We start from the raw sequence: 23529 nt of genomic DNA on the forward strand, positions 1-23529 counted from the left end.
ATTATCCAAGGTTTTGTTAAGCATAAAAAATTGGGAAAAAAATAAATAATCGCACTGTTGTTAGTTATGCTTATCATAAGCAGCTGTTTCTACCAATTATCTCAGAGCTTATTAATCGAACAAATAAAAATAGAAATTCAGCAGTTACATTGTCAACTGAAAAAGTAACTTCTGAGGCCAGTAAAAAGCCATGTTTTGAGGCAGCGGCAGTGACAACGAGAAACAGCAATATCTACGGACAGCCAAGTGAAACTAAAATAAAACGCGCCATCCATCACGTCCCGAGTCGCGACCTTACAAGCTTTTGCAAAGGCTGTTTCTAAATATTTGTAAATGATTGGAATTACGTTGTTGGCTGTTTGTTGGTTGAAGTTGACGCATTACATTGTTTCAAGTTTGCTCAATTACGTTCATTGGCAGTATGTACATACTGTAATGTACTTTAACTGTACATACTGTACAGTATGTACAGTTAAAGTACATTGGATGTACTTTAACTTGTTATCTTTAACTAATGTAATTTATTGTTTTCATATTTTGATACGTTGCGCCTTCCTATCCTGATTGCTATAGTATATTGAATTGTTTCGACATAGGCTAAGTTTGTACATGACAGCAATGCAACCGCAACTCTTGTCTAGGTATATGCTGACAGTATCAATAAATAAATAAATAAATAAATAAAATAAATAAATAAATAAATAAATAAATAAATAAATATAGTTGTCCCCCTTGATGTTCTCTTACCTTGAGAGCAATGGTATAGATGACCCCTATGCTAGCCAGGGACGCGAGGAAAAGAAGAAAGTTCTTGATGTGTCGATTGAACTTGAAGTCAACAGGTTTGGGGAACATGATGGAACGCACCAGCTCTCCCTTGGCTGTGAGAAAGCCTGGCAAAGTGAAATACATAAGGATGAGAAGACGGAATACGTGGCTCGAGAACACAAGCAGCACCAGCATGTGTCAGTGAAAAAAAGACGCAATAGATTGACAATAATTAGAAGCAATGCATCGTTACTTACTCTGTTAGTGTACAGTCGAAACCCGCGATTAACGAAATACCGTGACAACAAAATTCTCGCGACAACGAGATATTTTCATATCCCCGGCAAACGTCCATACGATTTAATGCATTTCGTACCTCTTGACAATGAAATGTTGTAGAACTAGTATATACCCGCATCAACGAAATTTGCCGGAATGTAACCCCGCATATTACCTACTCCTGCAAGGCTAGCAGCCTCCTAAATGTGCTCAAATGTGTTTGCTTTACACTAAAATTGCATAAAATACCACCACATTACGCTTGCGTGGGCACAATTCTTGTTTACAAAAACAACCAAGGGCGCGATCTTGTAGGCGTTCCAAAATGGAACGGAGGCGTTCCGTTCCATCGAGCCGCACATGATTGGTCAATTTCAACCGCGACGTTCAAATTGACCAATCGTGTGCGGCTCGATGGAACGGAACGCCTCCGTTCCATTTTGGAACGCGTACAAGATCGCGCCCGAAGTGCCGGAAGCGATCATGTGCACTGGAAACACGTCATGGCCGCCATCTTGTTTGTTGATCGCTCGGTTGAAGTGGTACGAATGTTGCTACCAGCATGTGACGACGGTTTTTGCACACCTAGTGCAGTGCATAATGTGCAGCTCGGTGAGAAAAGTGCAGCAAAACAAAGATATCCACGTCCCACCAATGTGGTCTTGTTTATGGTGCTTGAGATGGCAACCACAGCAGGGACTGCTGCGCATCGGGCCATGATTGAGCGATTATCCAAGAATACGTGTCCCTTGCTTTAAGAATGCTGGTTTCGGTGCCACACAAGCATCACATATGGATTCGGCACCGGACTTGATTGATTTGCGCGAAGGGGCTGTAACCTGGATCAATGACCTTCAAGGATACAAGAAACGATCACTTTCTCGCTCGGTACCGCTGACGCGTCAGCGTCTACGGGCGACAGCGTGCGCTGGAGAAATGCTGCTGCATGCGTGGCGTGCTGTTTCTCTATGTCCGGTGCAGAGTTACCCAAAACTTTGTAAAAGTGATCGTACCTCCGAAAGCGATCGACCGAGAATACTGCTCCATGAAAGTGTTGCCACTGCTGTTTGACGCACGGGGCACTTTTTGCGCTGTCGGCAATGAGGTTGTATATTTGAACGAGGCTAGCCAAAGTAGGCTAACGGAATTTTGACAGTAAAGTTTTGTTCTGTGACACATTTCCTATCTGTGCTGTCTAATTTCGCAACAACGAAATTGTCACGAAAGTGAATTTTTCTTTTTGCGGTCCCAGTCAATTTTGTTATTGCGAGGTTCAGCTGTATTTTCAACCATACAAAGTGATCACAGAATGAAAGACCAAATGCAACCAGGATGGACACAAAGCCTGCCTGCTCTAAAAGAAAATAAAGGGTACATAGAATAAAAATGCTGAGTATAGAATCGAGAGTGCTAATAAAAGAAACACGAACAGAGGAAGGAATGCTTAGTCTTACCTGATTTCAGGCAGGCATGTTTCTAAAGGCTGGCCCACATGGCACAATTTCTCGCGCGAGTGACGGGAGGCGGCATAGTGCAGGCACTGTTTCAACATTTGTGTCACGGCTTTTCCTTGGCACGGGTGCCCTCGTTTCAATGGTGGGGCAGCTGTTTGTGCAAATCGTGTAGACGGCAAGTTTTCCTGGCACACAATTCAAGGTGGCGCTTCCCCCAACCTCTCAATTTCTTTTGCCATGTTATAGCGTGTCACACAATCTTCTCGCATGTCACTCACCTGACATTCTGAACCTGGGATCCAGCTCAAATCGGTTCTCTTTTCAGTGTCTCATCCATACAACCGTTATTAAGCACAAACAATCCATGCAATGCGTCAAAATTCATGGCTCTGTATACGGGATTAACCAGTCGAATAGTCGAGCACCTCTACAATGAACGCCTCTATAACGGAATGACCCGTATAATGATGGAATAATTCTGTCCCAGTTCTACTGCGAGCTGTATGGTGCAGGACCTTTACAAGGAAGCGACCTGTTTAACGAATCATTTCGGAGGCCTTGAGCACTTCGTTATAAAGGCATTTGACCGTAGAACACGCTAGGAACGTTTGTACTCACCACTGCGAACAACAACAGCTTCTACATTTTCCGTGCCATAGTAGCGTGTTTGAATGACTCTAGTGCCGCAAAAGAGCGTGTGACGACTGTGCTCTTTTGGGTGGTACATGACATCTAGTGCTGGCTGCGAAGCTCCAGGATTTGGCAGTGGTGTCTTCACGACTGGCACACTCTCGCCTGCGAAAGAGTAAAGTGTGTTTGCTGAAAGTTTCTGCTGAAGTTTCACTCTGGCTAAATAGTCTCGACAAAGCTGTTGGGCTGGAAATTGTCTCATTTTCTTGTTAACAGCCTTTAACTAGCACCTAAGCGGATGACGTACGCAGCTGGTGGTTAGTATACTTGACACAAATTCCAGACCATGGCATGGTAATGGCAGCATTTCTTTCAGTTTCAACATCAAGAACACTTATTTTATCTAGCTTTTTGCAATGCATCCATTTGTATTTATAGTGTAAAATTTTGCATGCTCTATAGCTACACTATCTGAAACTAGGCTTTTTCTGTGGTGCAATATTTAGTTTCAGTTGGCCTTTAATCGCTCTCAATAATGCAGCTAGACCCATGACAATGCTCAGACAAGGAACAAACATAAAAATTTATGGTGATACGAAATATGCCTAGATTTCAACACCCTGCTAAAAAAACAAGACAAGGAAAAAGCATTTTTCTTCCCAATGCCAGTCGCGAAAGAGGCAGAAAACACACAAAAAGTGAATTAAAAACTCCCCGAAGGCCACAGCACACCTGTGAGCATGCTCTCGTTGACAATGCAGTTTCCAGCTGTGAGGACAGCATCGCACTGCATCACGCATCCATTGCGAGGCACGATAAGTACGTCTCCTGGCACCAACTGCTCTGATGGGATGTTTTCGTAGACTGAGGAGAAAGAGAGAACAACATAAATGAGGAAATCGGTCGTATTCAGCAAGATGGCCGATATCTTGCGTACGTCAGGCAAGGCAAAAACGATTGTTTTTGCGACTACTTACAGTAAAGGGACATGAACAACAAATGCTACAGAAAGTGGTCATAGTCGGCAAGATACCCAACATTGTATACATGAGGCAAGAAAAAGACAATCCTTTCTTCATGTACATTAAACTGTTTTAGTACAAACAAGTTACATTTTACAGTTACCAACAAGGCATGAAATTGATGAATGCTGGCAACTGTTCTATGTACTGTCTACAGAGCACACCCTGTTCAAATGTTGAGTCAATTTTGCATTGAAGCAGAGATCATGTACAGTGTCACATATGCAGTTTGCCTCAGAGTAGTGCCCTCTGCATTTCAACTTGCTCGCCATCTCATGGAAACACAAACTGCACCACTCGGATGGTGTAGTGTCAGAGGGTGTTCTTACTTAACACTATAATCCATGTGGTTTTCTTAACTGCTCTAGGACGTGCACTGACAATAATAATTGATGAGGACCAATTCTTCAGACATCTTGCAAGCTGGAGAAGTTGGGTTCAAACAACCAATATCGGGGCTATGAAGGAGGAACGCTTCAATGGAGCACACCATTGCATAGGTAATTTTGCATTCCATTTCCATTGGGAAAGACTGTCCGTCTGGTCTCTCTCTGTGAGTGAGTGTGTGTGTGCGCGTGCGTGTGTCCGCCTCTGCATCCTCAACACACACTATGTTGAGGATGCAGAGCATCACTGCACAATTGTTAATACACTCCCGCAGATGTGCATGAATGTTGCAATTTCTCCTCACACTTAACTGAGGATATCGCTAGCAGCTAGCAAGCAAAAATGGAAGCTATACTAACATGAGAACCCAGTCGTTGAGAGTTAGTCCTTCCCTGGGCAAGCAGAAAACCTCACAGCAATAACTCATGCACAGTTCTAACACTAAATACTCTTTGTTCCAGATTTCGTGACCAACAAATAGGCACAGACCAGGGCATTACGACTCACCTCCTTTGCTTCGCTTGACTGTGACCACATCCATAGCATGTACAGTGTCACTCAAAGCTTTTTGACTCTGTAAAAAATGCACAGAGAGGAATCTAAGTCATCTAAAACAAGAACAGTTTGGCAGCCACAAACCACTAGTATTTGACATAGTTACACACTGTAGGCATGCTCTGTTAGAAATGAGAATGTAGTCCAAGGCACGAAAGGCCCTGCTGTTTGTGGGGATTCAGGTGCACCCAGCGCCTTTGCACGTCCATTTCGACTATGTATTCTGCCGTCCCCCTTTCTATCCGTGACGGCTGTCGGGGGTGGCTTTTCTATGGACCACTTTGCGGCAGTGGCGTTTGGTACTGCCGGTCGTGGCAGCGCGACCAGCAGGATCGGCACAGCTAGCGCGAGGAAGACCTCTCCAGGACATTACTCGTTCCATACACGTTTTTTCTCTCGTCTGCTGGCCCCTTTGTTTGGGCATCGTTCGGACTTGAGCTCATCTGTGGTACCTTGCACCTACGGCATATGCGTGCCTTGTGTTGCTCCTTTCCCAAACGCTAAGCCAAAAAGCAGTGCCTAGTGTTCGTGTGTGATTATATTTACTACGCCGAGCCGCACAAATCAGAGGCCCACGTGTTTTACCTGCGCCAGTCAGGACTAATAAACATTCTTTGGCCTTTTGTTATCGGGGCTTGATTTGTTCGTATATTCCTAGTTTAAAAATTAGTTCACTTATTTGCCTGTATTCTTCATGTCATTCCAATCACCTCATCTGAAGTAGCAAACCCTGCATATAGCAGGGCTGGTATCTTGAGCTTCCACTCTTCCTTTTGCAAGGTATGTATGGAATGTAAATTATCAGCATGGATTGTTTTAGTGAAAGCCTTGAATGTTCACATGGAAAGAATACTTTCCTAATCAGAGCAAACTATTTGTACTGTTCTGAGCAATCATATTTGTACTGTTCTCAAAGTTTACTTACAGTTCTTGTCAATATTTTAAAGATTTACTTTTGAACATATTGTTACATTCACGATAGGGGTTTACTTATAGAGGGTTAGATGGCAAGCACCGCACAGGACAATGCTGCAGAGTGATCTCCGACTTTCACCCACTCATCTTCCTCCGGCACACAAGCAATGCAATAAATATTCTGCATACGGGTATGTATCTTACGTAAAACTAAGAGAAAGGTAATGCAGCAGTAACTACTATAAATGTATATTAAGGAACGTATCTCCTTGCTAATGAAGGAAAAGAGGATTCAAACACTGCCTAATAAGAATAAGAAACCATTAAAGAAAGCTGAAGGCAGGTTTTTATTGAAAAAACATACGACCAATTTGCATTAATTAGCTCCTGAAGACTGGTTGGAAGATTTCTGGTTGAATTATCACAAGTTTGAGATTTCACGCTAACAGATTATTATGCTAACAGGTATAGTATACTCAGTAACGTTCCAATAGGTGTATGACAAATTGGGCATACAAACAGACGTATAAATGCATGAACTGGCAGCCGTCAACACATAGCTAGCACAATTGAGTGAATCACTAGACATCTCATGGCAGCGCCAGGAACCTTAATATTAAACGAGAATAAGGTTTCATTATCTACGCTTCAGCCTAATACCAAACACGCACACATTCACCCAAAACTACACTTACCAGCCTTATCTGGTACACGCCTGTGACTAGAGACAATGAGGACATGACAATGATGCATGAGGCGTAGTAGTAGTAGTCATCACAGAACCAGATGATTATGCTGACTACTTGAAACACATAGAAAGGCTCAAGAACCTGGATGGGAGGGAAGAGATAAAGCCAAACAATGAAGAAACACCAGCGTAACACAGCTGCTGCACAAGCACTTCAATGTAACGGCAGATTTATCGAGCAGGATTCTTTATCTCTTTAATTCCTCAAGCTAGAGTCGAAGTGCTGTTCCGTCTTTCGCAAGTTTAAATTTCTCGAACAGCAATGACAACATCCGAGAGAGAGAAAGAGAGGGCGATATATTAAATTATAGATGTTGTCAGACGATCATCAATCGGGCCGTACCCATAAGATTTCGTACTTGGCAGTTCGTATGGTATCTAACAATCATACAGCTGGTACGAAACCACGACATGCACCTATCGTGCCTTGTCTCCTGGTAAAACAATTTAGCAAGGCAGGTTTCATGTCTAGCCACTGCCTGAGATTACACAGCATGCAGTAATGCTTACGCCTGGCAACTTTAACCACTGCAGCACAAGTCCGCTTCAGTTCGTACGTCTATCATTGAAGAGAAGATTACATGAATACGCTAACCAGAAGTAAAGCAAGGCCGAGAAAAAGCACAAGGCAGCATGCATCACAGACACTTCGCAGCTAACTGCGCGCCACTAACAGCTTTCTACTGCTCAAAGGTTATACCAAAGCGCTATAACCAAAGAGAAGTGAGGTATTCAAGACTAACCTCTTGAAAGAGGATACGAAAGACTGACTGTATTTGGACATTAATTACATTATCCCCAAAAAGAACTCGTCTGAAAAAGTCAAGGAGCATTGTTTCAATCAGGGGCAGAGGCACATGAGAACAAGGCAAAAACACACTTGATCGCTACAGGCAAGTATCTCCATAAAAAGACCACAGGGAGGGAAAGAGGGAGGCAACATGTACAAGAGGAACAAGAGAAGTTTAGAGAGAGAGAGAGAGAGATTGCAGTCCAAAGAGATGATTTGGGCCATGCAGGGTAAGCCATGTACCATGGGGAATTAGGAATCATGAACTTGTATTATGCACATTCTAAAGGAGATTTAAATAAGTAGTAGATGCTAACAGAAATGACATTATATATATAAAAAATAATAGACACTAGATCCTCCGTGCATTGGCCAACAGAATGAAAGACTAGCAGTCAGTGCTAGAAAATATTTCACACAAAGTGCATAAAGGCACACACAAGCCCAGGAACTGAGGACATCAACAACTAGCGTCCCCTAGAAGCTGCAAGTGAAAACAGGTGCTGTTTCTATGGGAAAGTACTATTTTCCGCAAATAACATCCTAGGGGCCATTATTTAAGAATGTCTGCATGCCTTGCCTCACATTCCAAATTAGTACCTTCATAGCCAAAAACCAGTTTCTAGGTGCGTGCAATGTATGGGAGTCTATGGAAACTCAAAATTTGGATGCAATTTCGTACAGTCAGAAGTGATTTGTGAGGAAACTATGCTGTCAATTGGAATATGTCGGGGGTATTACTAACTTCAAGGACTCTGCTTTCAACTTGCGGTAACCCCAGGTATCAAAATGACCAAAAAGTTGTTCCAAAGTTGCTATTTTCATAAAAGTCACGAAATCAAACACAAATAGGTGTGAGCCTGCTGGTTATCCAGCGCATTTGCTTCTTCCGTGGCTGACTGTTCTTGATGAAGAGAGATCAAACTCGCTGATAATGTGAATGCGAGTTGATTTCTTCCAGCACACTCAGCTAAGTTTAGCGATTGACTGCACATTGCCTGGCCCTGTATATAACTGCTTGCATCATTGAGGGAATTTTCAATATTTGATTTCAGGGGGTGCCACTAGTAGCGGAGTGCTCAAATGTTCCCAATTCCTGGGCATGCTCAAGCATGAATAACTTTAGGAACAAAAAATCATACCAGAAGGGCGTTACAATATATTTCTACTGTTAAGCTTATATCTGAGTGTCGGAATTTAAGCTGCGCTTTCACGGAACTACAGAAGTAGGAAAGCATGCTTTGAATGCAAAAATAATTGAAAACACTCGATAAAAATAGTTCACATGGCTTGCAATGCTTTAATAGAGATGTCAAAAGGGGGGCATACACCACCATAAATAGAATATGACCCCCCCCTTCCTCCCCCCCTCCAAAAAAGAAGCAGGTCGTAACCACTTCATAATGCAAATGGGTGACAGTTTTTATGAAAGAGAAACAATTACATCGTACACAATTATTGCACATGTCATAATATGGTTGGTGCAGTACAAAACATTTACATGCAATTCGATTATAGGAATGTGCAACATCTACTTGCATCAGGTGAGTCCTAATCATTCATTACATTAAAAACTTTACAGAAGCGTATAACATATATACAAACAGCTCGCACTCAAGAGACATCATCAAGGGCATGAAAAAAGGAGGTGAAAAGCAATAACAGATTTCAATGTAAGCAAAGAAAAAGAAAAGAGCAGTTGGATGAAAACACAAAAAGAGAGGACAAGTGTGATGCTGGACTTCTCAAGTCTTGCCAGAGTGAAACCCAAACCTCTAATTTACAAAGTCAGAAATACAGTATAAGGGATATGTACCAAAGCAAGTTAAAAAACATAATTAAGTGCCTACATGTGATTAGGAATTCGTGATATGAAGCAGCAGCAGCAGTAGCTCCAAGTAAGCACATTACTCAGGTAAATTTGCAGCAACGTCTTTCAACTGTTAACGTGCTCTCTAGACTGTGCCAGAAATACAAGAAGCTTTCAGACTGTTCAATTCTTTACAATGCTTGCCAAGAAGCACTGATTAGTTCTCTATGCTGAATGGTGGTGTACAGCACAGTCACCCTTTATACATTCTTCAGGAAAGGTTTGTATTCAACTGCAGTGGGCCCAACTCAGTGCCTACATCACACCAATGCCAATTGACTGTCACTTATGACAGGCAAGTCAAGCTATGCAGTGTATGTTTGCTGTAGAAATAACACTAGCTGGAACTCACACCCACTATGCCGACATGCATAGCAGCTAGTACTGCTTTTGTCGTACAAACTTGGGAGTACTGCTCTGCAAACAGTATTGTGCCCAGTAAATTTGAATTCCAAATTAACGGTAGTGTCAAACTTTGAGAATGCTGCTACAACTGTACATGTAAGAAAGTGTTTTAGTAGCTGCCAAAAACAAGCCGAAACAAGCTGCGAATAGCAATTAAAATTCACTGCCGTAGCAACATATTTACTTCGCATGGAATGCATGGAAGTCAACAGAATCACAATCTTATTTCTTGCTTCTTGAAGGCTTTCTTTCTTTTTTTTTTCTTTTTTTTTACATTTTTCTGTTGGTATGTTTGATGTTGGGCAAGGTAGGCATTGACACGCGATCCTTCCGAGTTCCAAGGGACTGTTTCACAAGTGGCAAGATCAGAGACAAGCTTCACACCGAGAACAGGAACAAAACTTTTGTACACTACCTAACCACTTGCTCCTGGAGCGAAAGGCCCTTCTGCTGGTGAAAGTAAGAACATGGCACATTTTTATCGAAACCCCTCAACCTTGCGAATGCTTTGAGCTCGTCATCCCAGATGTAGCGGATCTTCTTGTTTTCAAAGTAGACTAAGCTCTCTGCTGGCTGCAGCGTACCCTGAAATGGCAGAGAAACATGATGGATACTGCACACTCTCTTGGCGGTCTTGGCACCCCACGTGCAAACGTGTCACTCGGCACCGAGGAACCGCAGAAGTGGGGGCCTGAATCGCCGAGGTCAGGTTGGCACAGAGATCAGTCATGCCACGTGTCTCAGCAAAGACCTTCAGTCATTTTTAAAGCAGCACTGTAGAGACAAAAATGTTTTTTTTTCTTTTTTTTATGCGATAGCATTCTTAGATTATATATTCCCTCCCCCCCCCCCCCCCCATTAATGTCGGTATCTTTTTTTTTTTTCCTAACCTCTATGGACTTGCTACGAGGACTCAACAGGTACACGTCTGACTAATAAAAGTGAGAACGCAAGCTTATTCTTGCTGACAATTAAATTTTTTTTTTATGCCTGAAATAGGCCTATGTAATCACGTCATAGTTCATTCTAAGTCAGATATGTTGAACCTCAATTCCACAGTGCAAGCGGGACAAAACTGGCTGCGGAGGGGAGGCCGCATTTAGAGAACCATTTTTTTTGTGTGTGTGTGTGTGTGTGTGTAGCATTTGAAGGTATACAGGCTGTGGTCCATCATGGTAGCACTGTGGCGGGTGGGTGTATTTAATTCAATTTTAGTTCTATATTGAATAAAATTTCTGTTGAAAAAAATCAAGTGCCTTCTTTCCTCTGAAACTAATGAATTAGTGGCGTTCCGTTGCACTGAATACCAATGAGGTTCTCAGTTTAATAGTGGACCTGTGTTTTGCGGCAATCTTTTATTTATTGCATTGAAAGTTTAGCTTTCCAGTTTTTCTCCAAAATACAGAAGTGTTATCCCAACTTTACGACAGGTGGGTTATTGTAAGGCCAATCTGCGCGACAGACGGAAAGGACCATGCATCACGTGACTCAATCACAGCTCCGCATGTAGCCTTTGCCGACAGTAGTAGGTGCCGTCCGCGCCGTTTCATTGTTAGGTTCAGCCTGATTTGCCAACAGTCAAAGACTCTGAAATCTGCAAGGTAGCGGAAAGATCGCGCTAATATGTTATATGGGTGGCTCGATCATCATGTCATCGGTCTCAAGGTTGCGAGTGCGGTTCAGATTGACGGCTGTTGAAGCGGCGTGAAGATCGTCGCCGCATTATCCTACACAATTTGCGTGCCTATCGGCGGCTAATCTGCCTGATCTCTGCACATGCTTTACAAGATATGCGCCGCTTTTGTTGCCATTCTCTCTGTCCGCGTCATTGTTTCGATTGGTTCTGTCGACCCGGACTAACCTTGTACCGATAAAGGTGACTCTGGCCGGCACGGCACCATTCTGTGAATTGTGAGGGTCTGGCGCTCTGTGTGCGATCCCTGCCTCGGGCTTACGTCGAGGAGCATTCGCAGTGACGAAATCCACTACCACGTCACATGGGGACGGGGGTGCGAAAGGAGCGCTCGGTTCAATGTGAGCATTTAAACGAAGTGAAACGCTCACTTGGGCGGCATCGTGAACGAAAGGCTCCGTGGCGCACGCCACATGTGGCCATGTGCGGGTCTCTACCTCGAATGTATCGAATATCAGATATTCAATTTGCGAATCGAATTATTTGAATGTTCAACTATTCGATTTGATTCGGTGATATTCGATATTCGCACACCCCTACTAATTAAGCTTTTTGAATCATTTCAGTCAGAGAGTGTTTCACAAATTTTGAAATTGAAGCTGCAGTCGGTGTCCAAGGCATGTCCGCGCATCGGGAACATAGAGATTAGCCCCAGTTTTCAGATATTTGCTGCTTAAGTCTGTCACGAGACATACTGGTATTCCACGTAGCATCGTATGACAGTGCACAAGGAAGGAGTTGCGAAAAAACAGTGAAGCAACAAGCAAAACAACTTCTTTGTCTCTGCTGAATTGCTTTTGAGATATACACTGGCATACATAGTATACTGAAAGTTTTTGCTGACACATCTGGCACATTCCACATAATATTTGCACAGAGAAGTAATAAAACCAGGGACAAAGAACACTTGCAACTGAGGATGCAGCACGTGCTGCGTCACAATTTTTTTTTATAGATTTCAGACTCTGCCCAGGCGGCGCTGCGGAAAAACCCGCCACCAGCGCCCCCATCGCAGCCTTGGCGCAAACTGAGTAGTGCAAAGGGAGCTGTCCGCAAGCGAAGCTGCATAGGCCACAATGGTGGAGGCCCCTCTTTCGGTTGTGTTGAGGCACGGTTTCTTAAATATCAAGGACCTGGAAAGCTTCTTCCGCCCATCCACGCTTCGGAAAGGGAGCAGAGCGAAGCACGTGTACAATGTAAAAGAAGTTTCAGGTGTTATTTCGGCGCGCTGCAACTCGCAAGTACAGCGAGCATCGTACGACGTCGACGTCAAGCACTCCGACGTCCGTTCTCTAGCGCCTAAATGTGTTAAATTTGGGTACGTACATAATGTGAAAGCGATGAAGTACATATATGATTAAGTCAGTTAGCTATGTAGCTTACGGTCAGTGGAACAAAGCTCGCTTTATCAGGGGCGAATGGCCCTGGCGACCTTCGCCTTTTCAGTTGCGTTCTCGCTTCAGCTCTCGCTTCCTGGGCGTTCGAGCGTGTTATCGCGCATCTTCGAATGTTTTCTTCACGGTTGTCTTCCGTTTGTATTTACTGCAAATGGAGATACGTGCGTGTCCGCTTTCGCGGAATACAACCGAAGGCAAAACAAACCAGCAGACGCTTAAAACATCACACGCGCACAAATTAATGTAAATAAACGCGACATTTTCTTTTCTAAACACGTGCGTTACTTCGCAATTACTCATCCAGTGCTCCCACAGCAACTTTAATGCTCAGATTACAAAAAAAAAAAAAGAAAAACGCTGTCAACGTGCTCGTTGTATCGAAAAAAATAAGTCGAAACTAGAAATAAGCTCGCGATACCACAATGCCCTAGATTTTGAATTCATAAAGGAACCAAAATGTTTAGTTAAACTGACCTGCCACATCTCTCCGTTCCACTTGCTGAGTAAAGTGGAGGCGGACGTGTGTAAACAGGTAGAAACATCGATGGCACATACGCAGGATGGTTCACAACTTTGTTTATTCTGTTGCCAACGAAGAGGCGGCTGCAGATTCCTCAGTTTTCGCTTGGTTGCCATAGTCCCCCGTCAGGACTACGCAACACAATTACAGCAGAACAACATTATCACACTTTTTCATGTGAGCGGCTGTGTTGTGGAGAATGCGAGTAATTCGCTTACCCAACACGCGAACGGCCCGTATCCAGCGCTCTCTCCTTTCTCCTTCATACGACCGCGATGGAAATCGGTAAAACTGAACGTTGTTATTCAGTCCTTCACGTTCATGGCAATTTACAACGCAACAGTAACGTCGATTGCGGCGTTTCTTCGTAGCGCGCGGAGCTGTCGCGGTTGCCGTCGTGCTCGCCATCGCCATAGAAGGAGTGAGCCAACAAGAACTTTACGGCAGTTCGGCGGCACGTCCGACTAGCGGAGAAATTCATAGCTCTCATTCTGGCTGTTAAATGCGCAAAACATTCGCAATATGAACCAAAATTAAGTTAAATCGTTGTTTCGCACTCGCTAGCTGCTTAGGCAACTTATCAAGGGAGTCTGACTTTGCACTACTCAATTATTACCTCTTCGCACCGACAGGTGGCGCTACGCGTCTTGCAAAACTCCAGAGTCTGACGTCTATTGTGCTAAGGGCAGTTGCATGCTGTTCGCGTGTCCTTGCCACCGTATTCTTCTCAAAAACAAGCTTTCCCTATCTGAAACAGTGATGCGCTCTAAAAATACTGCAGCAGTTTCATTCCAATATACATTTTATCCGACTGATAGCAAATTGTACTTGGTAATGTAGTCGCAAGGCATTTGTTCAAGCCAAAGTTCACGGTTCTTCGACTGCAATACTTCACAAAACTGCCCTGTTAAGCATCAAGCATCTGACAAGGTCCTCTACTAAAGACATGCTCAACTTTTGTTTACCTTGGCCACTAAAAACGACAAATTAAAGCGCTGCAAGAAGCTTCAGAGCAGCAGTTAACAGAAATCATCAGTAGAAACATCCAGAAATTACCTATCTTGCAGTACACCGACGAAAATACAATACATAAAAGGCAAAAGAGTCACAAGTAATGTTAGTGTTTACATCACAAATTGTACACTGAAATACTAGTGATAAAGTTTGCATTATTGCCTTAAACTAGTATTCTGTATGAAAAGTATCTTTAATTACCAGCATGTGAACTGATGTAGTAAACATAATATTGATGTATGCACGTGCTTAACCACTAAAAAAAGCCAATACTTACACCAGGCTTCAACATCACAAGTTCATCAAGTTTGTTTGACTCTTGAAGCAGTGAAGAATCTGCTTGTCCTGTTACAGATAGCATAAGTGGCACGCTGCAAAATAAAAAACAAGAACAAAATACATCTCTATTGTTGAAAATGTTGATATGAGAATGCCAAGCTTCATGCAGTGTTTCTTCCCCACTCTTTTTCATCAGACTATAGGTAACTGAATTAGTTGAACCGACAAGCACACTCTCCTGATCCTCAATTCATTGCTGTTAGTAAATCTGGACAGGCTTAAGCATGAGAAGAAATTGCAATGTTGCAGGTAACAAGTCGACACACCAATACTTTTAATGAATAAAGAAATATTTACTCCTTTTTAAATCTCGCAAAAAAAAAAGGAAGGACCCATGTGATCATAATGCAGTGTTTAAAAATTTGCCCTGGGTTCAACAGCCCAACTTGCGACCATGCAAACACTTATTTAAATGATTCCTTCAGGCAAATTTGTTCAAACGAGAATGCATAGCATGCAGAAATTCACAGCGCAGGGGATGATGTGGGGCGGTTAGCTTATATATTAGAACTTCATAAGCATCTGCTTGCTAAACATAGGCGCTAAATTAACAATTTTCCCCGTCACAGGGTGAATGAAAGTCCTTAGAGCTCGCATACTGCAAAACACACAAATGAAAAATGTTTTCAAGCAGCAAGAGCAATCGCTGTAGGGTACTTACTTGACTCCAGAAGGCAAGATAGTCCGAACTTTTTCAACAAAAACTTGCTTGTACTGATCCTGAAAAAGTGTAGAGAATCCATGGAGAGTATAGGTGAAGCTCATTTGCAAGCCTGATTACTTAAGCAAAAAAGTTTCAACACACCACAACTCTACAATCACACAAACTGGAACACATCTTTGAAGCAGTGCACAAGGAACAAGACAAAGAAGAGAAAGACAGGACAAGTGCTTGTCCTGTCTTCATTTATTTTTGTGTTTTCTGCCTTGTGCTCCGCTTCAAAGTGTGGAAAAAGTGTCTTTTTGTACCCTCCTCTCTTAAAAAAAAAAAAAAAAGATGAATGCTTGCAGCAACCTGTAAAGTGTATCCAGGTATCAGAAATGGAAAACAGTGGCAATGAATCAGTAGATCATGCCTGCTTTTACGGTACACAACTTCTTGAGGAATCACCTTGCAAGTTATGAAATGCCTTATTTCACTGCGTCTACATTGGAACAGCAGCATATGCCATAAGCAGAAGGTATGAAATGATGAAGCGGTCGAGCGTAAAAAATGTTCATGAGTTAGCGTCCCATAATAAACATGTACATATCAGGGCACTGTTTCTTGCATTTTTTTTTCTTTTGCTTGGTGACAAATGCAAAACTGGCCTCGGTGAAGCTATCGTGAAATATCGCATCATACTGCCTCATCCACTGGTCAATAGAGTATTGGGTGCTTTCCTGCATTGCACCCATCAACCTCATATCCTTTACCCCACTCCCAACACTGCTACAACCCAAATACCCCTTATCTTTTCTTGCCCTTGCTTCCAGCTGACTGAAACATATAACACACATGGTTTCACACGCACCATAACAGAAGCTTTCGGTCACCTGACTTACTAGTCTACCAGTCGATTCTTACATTTCAAGATAAAAGAGAGGCACATAATGCCTCCGGAGTAATACTCATAAATATTCACACTAATACTTTAAAATTTTTAAGAACTTGCGGCAATCTTCGTTAGTACGATTGTGATTACGTACACTGCCGTACAGGAAAACAAGTGTTCAAAGTCTATCGGCCTCTAACAGCGGCAAAAACGAAAACCCACCACAAGCAACACTGTGGTGGCCTGTTGGAGCGGGCAGCGTCGGTGGGTGCAGTAAAGCCACCAAGCAGGGTGCCAGTGGAATAAAAGCCGCAGCAAGCCCGCTGTCAGCAGCATGCCGCACCAGGTGGCCAGGGTGCGGCAGCCGTCGGGCCGGTACCCGAACACCTCCTGCAAGACGACAAAGAAAGGACACAAGACGTGACTAACACGAAAGTTATTTTACAACACAAATCAATGACTGAGCTTTGAGGGTTGTCACATCAGACCCTGGGCTGTAATATTCTATTACAATGCCATTCTCTTTCACGCTTCGCAAGTGGTCTCGGCAATGTTCCTCCACCCATTCCACCACTAGTATCAAGCGGAAGAAATCTGTACATTACACTGGCCCCGGTTTCCTTCATCCCTTCCTCCCAACAATTAGAAATACGCCATATTTTATTGAAAGGAGCCTTCTCTCTTTCTCTGCGATCTGTAGGGTGTAGCTGCACATAATTTTGGGCACATACAGGGTGTTCCAGATAATGCATTACAATGACTTAAAAACAAGGAACATGCAATGGTAAAACGATTTCCTCAGCCTTGCTATTGCCATCAAGAAACACATTTGAAAATTAAACGGAGTTGTAATTGGACAAGTAATAGCTAGGTGGTGTCAAAAACCCGGTGTCTACGACGTGTTTCCGTCACCCACAATCCCTTCCGCCTCATGCAACCAGCAAAAGCGCAGCCTTTAAGATCCCCATTTTTAATCCAGAGGGCGCCACTACTGGGACGCGGATTAGGACACCACCTACTGTGCAAATTAACTTTTTAAACATGAGAGCCAGATGATCGATCTCAGAGGAAGAATTGAAGGGCATCATCTCAGGAGCTCTTAACCACTTCCAGAAATGCAAGAAGTTGACGGTGTTAATTTTTACAGGGTAATGAATCTGGGGAGCATCACAGCGGCTTGCGGTTTGCAGATGACATTGTCCTATTCAACAATGTTCGAGGTAACTACATGCAAGTCACTGAGGACCTTAGCCAAGAAAGTGTTACAATAGATTTGAAGATTAAAATGCAGGATACTTGACAAGAGCTTGACAAAAGAATGAAAATTCGTGATTGGCAGTCAGCCCCTAGAATCTCCACAAGTGCACTTTAACCTAGGCCATTTAGACACAGTGGACATCGATCATGCGAAACAAAATTTGCAGAACAATAAAGATGGGTTGGGGCACATACGGCAGGCATTACAAATAATGACTGGCAGCTTACCACTATTCTTAAAAAGAAATGTGTACAATCCTTGCATCCTACTGGTAATGACATATGGGGCAGAAACTTCGAGGTTGGCAAAGAAGCTCAAGAAGAACTTCATTATGGGGCCCCTCACCAGGCCACATAGCAAATTTTCTTCTGGAAGTTATGTGCCCTCTAAGAAGTGTTCTACTGCAATAATTATTCAAATTAGTTCAATAATAGCAGATACATAAATATGTGAAGTGCCGCGAACCCATGATTTGAGGAGGCGAGCGTCACCGCCAACATGGACATTCTCTTAACTTGACCCGTCTAGCCGCCTCCGCAAGCGAAATTCCTTCCCTGCGTTCTCCCATACCGGTGCCGGATGATCACGTGACGAGTAAGTCACGGGCCCCGCCTTCTTTTTTTTTTCTCGCTCTCTCTCTCGCGCGTTTCTGTTGTGTAGCGCACTTCCAGTGACGGTCTCACGCGCTACTGTTGCGAGTCTCGTTTCGCACAGCGGACGATTTTGCGCGCTCTGCATGAAAACACCTGATTAGCGGTACAAGTCCGTGCAACAATCACGAGCAGTGAAGCAGACGCAATAGGATGAAAGGGCATGAACGCGGCGCTGGAACACAGTAGAGAATGACATAGTTTCGTTCTCTACGCGCGCGACTGCACGACGTGGACGCAAGCAGACGAAACGAAAGTACATCTCTCTTGCTACGGTACGAAGTAGAACACGCAGTCTCGCAGACATTCGGTTTGTATGTTTTAATATTTCTCTAAACTTTCATTTGTCTATTGAAGCAACAGATTAAACAAATAACTGACGTTGCCTTGAATAATCATCGAAGTCACGTGAGTGAGTGAGTGAGTGAGTGAGTGAGTGAGTGAGTGAGTGAGTGAAATAACTTTATTGGAGGTCCGGCGAGGACGCGAACTCGTCGCGCACCCGGCTAGTACCACGTCGGGACCGGCAGGTCTAGCCCACCGGCCCGGTCGCGGGCACGCCGGACAGCCAGGATTTGCTTGTCTATAGAGCGGGGCTACGCAGAAGCGAGTTCCACTCCTCCTTGCTGACATTGGGTAACTCGACCCGCACTCCCAGAGCATGTGTGGTAGAGTGGAGGCCTTCCAGCAGACTGAGTGACGTCACAGCACGGCCACGTACGTATGCTCGTTGAGCGATTGACGTCGACCCTCAGGCTGGGAGACCGGCATCCGCGAGGAGAAGGGTCAAACGACGTTTGGTTTGCAATTCAAACTCTTTCGGCGGCGCGTAGGGATGTAATATATTACTTAGCAGACACGATCGTTAGCGCGCATTGTATGCACGCACTGTGCCTGTCAGCTCAAAATGGTCAGACCTGGTGAAGGGCCCTATAAGGACTGTGCAAGGAGCAATGGAACGAAAAATGATAGGTGTAGCAGCTAGGTTCGGCCATGGCTATGCCTGAGTTGTGCTTGGTTATGTCAGGTATCTCTTAGGTTATGACGCAAATGATCGGCCAGCTTCGCTGTGTCTTGAGCTTTGCGCGGCCTATACTTATATACGTATAGTGCAAGCTTTGCCGTTTTTTTTTTTTTTTTTTTTTCCCTACATTCGCGCTAGCAGTATCGCCTTTATGGGGATGACAACACATGCACTTTCTTCTGCATGCTTCCAACACATATGCACTATTCTGTATTTTGAACTACCCACATTCAGGGACGTTCCTTCACTTTTGCACGCGCAGGTACAGTCACGTTCAATATGAGCTGCATCACGGTGTCCGTGATAGAAGGGGCTGCACAAACAGCACGGCGGCACAAGACATTAAAAAAAATGAATTCTGGGATTTTACGTGCCAAAACCACGATTTGATTATGAGGCACGCCGTAGTGAGGGACTACGGATTAATTATGACAACCTGGGGTTCTTTAATGTACACCCAATGCACGGTACACCAGCATTTTTTTTTTTTTTTTTTCATTCCACCCCCGTATAGAAATGCGGCTGCCGCGGCCGGGATTCGATCCCGCGCACTCGGGCACAAAACATGGTTTAATCCATACTAGTAATTGGAACGGTGTTCAGTTATCCATATTTATCGCATGTAGGCGCTGCCATGCAGTCTATATTGAACGCGACTGTATGTCACGTGGCCTCAGGAGCAACGCTCCACGCACCCTGACCGTCGGCTCATTTAATCGAAGGTGATTGTTCCCGAAAGACATCGATCGATTGGGAATGCGGTCTCTGCTTATATGCGTGCGTATGTGCGCATGCACGCACGCGCAGACGCAAGAAATACACGCGCGAATATGGCGGCGAGGCAGTCTTGTAATATAAACATCCCCGAGCGCGATGTAATCTGACACTCAAAACATGCGCCGGTCACGCACCAAGGTAGCGCCAACGCAAATGCCCGGCGGAAACTGCCGCATTATAATTCCCTTATATCAACGGAAGCCGGGAAACGCCGCCATTTTGGTCTACGCGCTGAGCTTCGTTTATTTATAGTGGCTGCTTTTACGGCCCGCGCATCGACAAGGGACAGCGCGCAAACACTATTTTACTGCGCAAAATAATGTTTGCGCGTCGTACGATCTCGATGCGCGGGCCATAAAGGAAGCACTAAAGATCAACATGGCGGCGTTTCCCCATGGGAAAAATCCGCTGACAGGGGAATGCGCCGCAACCATTGTACGGCACTACACATTTTACACCATTTAGAATGCAGGTCTACCGCAGAAATGATAATCGAAACCATTCACGAACTTTTAACACGACAGTGTTAAGGGCCCCGTTTCGCAGAAAATCCGGTGTCGGCTTCGGCGTTAAGCATCGGCGTCTGGCGAAAATAATCGTGCCGAACCACGTCATCCCGAACCACCCCGACCACACAGGCCCTCCGCGTGGCGCAAGGCGTTAGTGAACACAAATTGAATTTCTCAAAGTAAAATCCGTCAGAAAAATCGTTAAGTCGTACTTTACCACAACCTACAGGCGTGATAGCGTCGGATTGTAATTTGAATATACGAGAAAAAAAGCCTGATAAGCAGCCAGGGATCTTTGAGCGCTATCGCGCTCCACTCTTAAAGGCGAAGCTTAAGCGTCCCCCAATTCTGATGGTGTTTGGCTGTACTTTGGTTCTAGGCAACATAGAGGGGAATGCTGAAAGCCGAGCCTTTCTAAATTTTGGACATGCGCGCGCCTCGGGGCAACAGCAAACAATTAATAAAATAATTAAAAAATGCCCTAGGGCCTTCACATTTTGATATAAGACGGCTTAAATTGCTCTTGTAAAAATGTCTTCCCAGCAATGCATTTGTGTTTAAAAGTGAAGCCGACATTAAGGGGATCAGTGTAAGCTTGGTCTTTGTAAGCTGGCTTTCCGACGTTGTGTGTTGCAGTGAAGTGAATAAAGAAAAATGTGATGCGAACGGAGCCCGATAACGCTATTGCGTTCTACTCTCAGAGGCGAAGCTTAAGCGTGCTCCAATTTTCTAACATTGACGGAACCAGAGGAGGGAGGCTCTGAGTGCTCTGTGAGCCGAAAGACCGTAGATATTAATAAAAAAAAAAACAGAATATATCTATAGTCGGGTACAACTTAAGAAGGCAGGAGATGCCCCACCCAGATGACCGAAGCGCGGCAGCCGATTGCCTCCGCGACTAAAGAAATAGTCCCGCTGACCCGACTGGGCGCAACTCGAAGCGCAGACTGCCATGTTCTCCGTCGGCGGAGTCACCGGCCGTCCGGCTCATGACGTCAGTCTATAGGGCACGCCTATTGGAGAAGGCTCGTGTGCATCCACCTTTGAGGAGCAAATGCCGCTGCCTTCTAAAGTTGTACCCGACTAGTGACTTTATGTGAGCCAACCGCGGGTGCTGTTCTAGACACACTACAAACACTCGAATTCCGGCCATATTGTCAAAATCGTAGTCTCTCTTTTTTTCTTTGAGATTCTATTGGCTTGCGGGTGGCTAGAATCTCCCTGTATGGCTCAAAACGCCAAGATGTCGCAGTTTTACAACGTCATCAATAGAGGCCGATGTGTGAAAATTCCGCAGCACTGTATAATTCCGCTATGTTGGCGTTGACAACATGTCGAATTCGACAATAACTGCGATATTTAACGGTGTCCAGAAAAAAGGACAAGAAAAAAAAAACATGGAAGACGCTTAAGCTTCGCCTGCAAGAGTAGAACACGATAGCATTAACAGGTTCCTGACGGCTTTTCACGCTTCCCGACTACAGCTTATGCAACCCTAATCTTTACCGGGAAACGCTTGCTGCGAGCGCTATGCCCGAAGGCGAGCGTTGTTTTTTTCCCGCACGGCCGGCGCCGCCGCGGATGCGAGCGCCATCTGGTGAAGCTGCAAAGAAGCAAGCCGCTCTGTGATTGGTAGACAATTTTCATTCAAGGCCAACACCGGCGACGCCCTGCTTTCTGCGTAACGGGCCCTTAAAGCTATACTGCGCAACCGACACATGTTGTCCCCTCTTCGCCATTTAGGTTGCTGCCACTGGTCAGTGCATGCCACGCGTCCCAGATCGACGCGCCGCCGGTGCGAAAATTTTCCACGCGCGGCGGTCGATCCAAACCGCGCCGCGAACGCTGCGCAGCTGCCGCCGCCGAGAAGCGTGGTTCAAGCCGCATAAAGCGCACCTGACCACTGACAGCACAGCAGCTGTAGCTCAGGCGCGAGCCGTTTATATACGAGAAGCGCGTGTACACGGGTCAAAGACTGGCCTGGTTGGCACACGTTGAAAGGCTCGAACCGCGACAGGGAACGTTCACGTCCACCTGTAACCTTAAATTGCCAGCCCGTAGTCTCTTTCGCGGCTACGGACCTCGATGATTAATTAAACAGCGCGGATTAATTTTGACCGGCTGGTCAAAGCCCCCTGCACCGAAAACACGATACACGAACGTTTTAACGCGGTGTCGGAGTCTTTGTCCATGAGCGAAAATTCCCGTATATATTTAGGTATACTTATATGCCTCATTTTGCTATATGACACGCGATATATGCGGGTTATATGGCCACGCCATTCTCTCACTGAAGTTGCTCCCATACCTTGTCTTACATTCTTGACGTTCATGTTATTCCTCGGAATTTTGAGAATGACAGCCCACAAACAAATGACATGAAACAACAAAACACCGACAGCGCATGCCTTTTATGTTAAAATCTTCTCAGACTGAAATATTAAAAGTGCGAACCAATAACAGAAACCTGAAAATGGTGTAAATTTTGGCGCGGTTGTGCACTATATACTCGGGGATCGGCCCACACGAGAACTGCGTTTCTGCCAGAAAGCTCGCCGTCGTGCATATATAGCGTTGGCCGCCAGCGTTTCCCTGTATGGTTAAATACGCTGTAGTTGCCGGAAGCGTGAGAAGCAGTCAGAGATCTCTGAATGCTATCGCGTTCCCCTCTTAAAGGCGAGCTTAAGCGTCCTCCAAGTTTGCATTATTATTAGAGAGCTTTAGGTCAGGGAACGCAAGCCGCACCCAACGTTGGGACGCAAACTCCATTGTGGACCATTCGCGCTCTTTTGTCCTCGCTTTGGGTTCTTTAGTACGCCCGGCGGTTTGCGTCCCCAACCTAAAAACCCTCTATTATTTTCCTTCCGTCCTCATCAGTACGAGCCGTCGCGGACGGGAATCGAACGCACGACCTCGTGTTCGGTATTACAGAACGCTGCAGCCGCAGAGTTAAATGAGCCACCGCGGCAGGAAAGCTGCGGCGTGAGAAG

General features: G+C 44.7%; 1 protein-coding gene across 1 annotated transcript in view; it reads right to left on the minus strand.

Moving 5' to 3' along the window:
- Positions 1 to 23529, minus strand: part of LOC119446283 (polyamine-transporting ATPase 13A3-like) — a 181118-nt gene that overhangs the window by 32962 nt on the left and 124627 nt on the right. Inside the window, 10 exon segments of the mRNA XM_037710677.2 lie at positions 748 to 893; positions 3120 to 3296; positions 3864 to 3995; positions 5048 to 5114; positions 6706 to 6840; positions 7502 to 7571; positions 10239 to 10408; positions 14725 to 14818; positions 15448 to 15506; positions 16544 to 16711. Coding sequence (XP_037566605.2) covers positions 748 to 893; positions 3120 to 3296; positions 3864 to 3995; positions 5048 to 5114; positions 6706 to 6840; positions 7502 to 7571; positions 10239 to 10408; positions 14725 to 14818; positions 15448 to 15506; positions 16544 to 16711 — 1218 coding nt within the window.

The sequence above is a fragment of the Dermacentor silvarum genome, chromosome 3, assembly GCF_013339745.2.
Source record: "Dermacentor silvarum isolate Dsil-2018 chromosome 3, BIME_Dsil_1.4, whole genome shotgun sequence".
In the NCBI taxonomy this organism is placed as follows: domain Eukaryota; kingdom Metazoa; phylum Arthropoda; class Arachnida; order Ixodida; family Ixodidae; genus Dermacentor; species Dermacentor silvarum.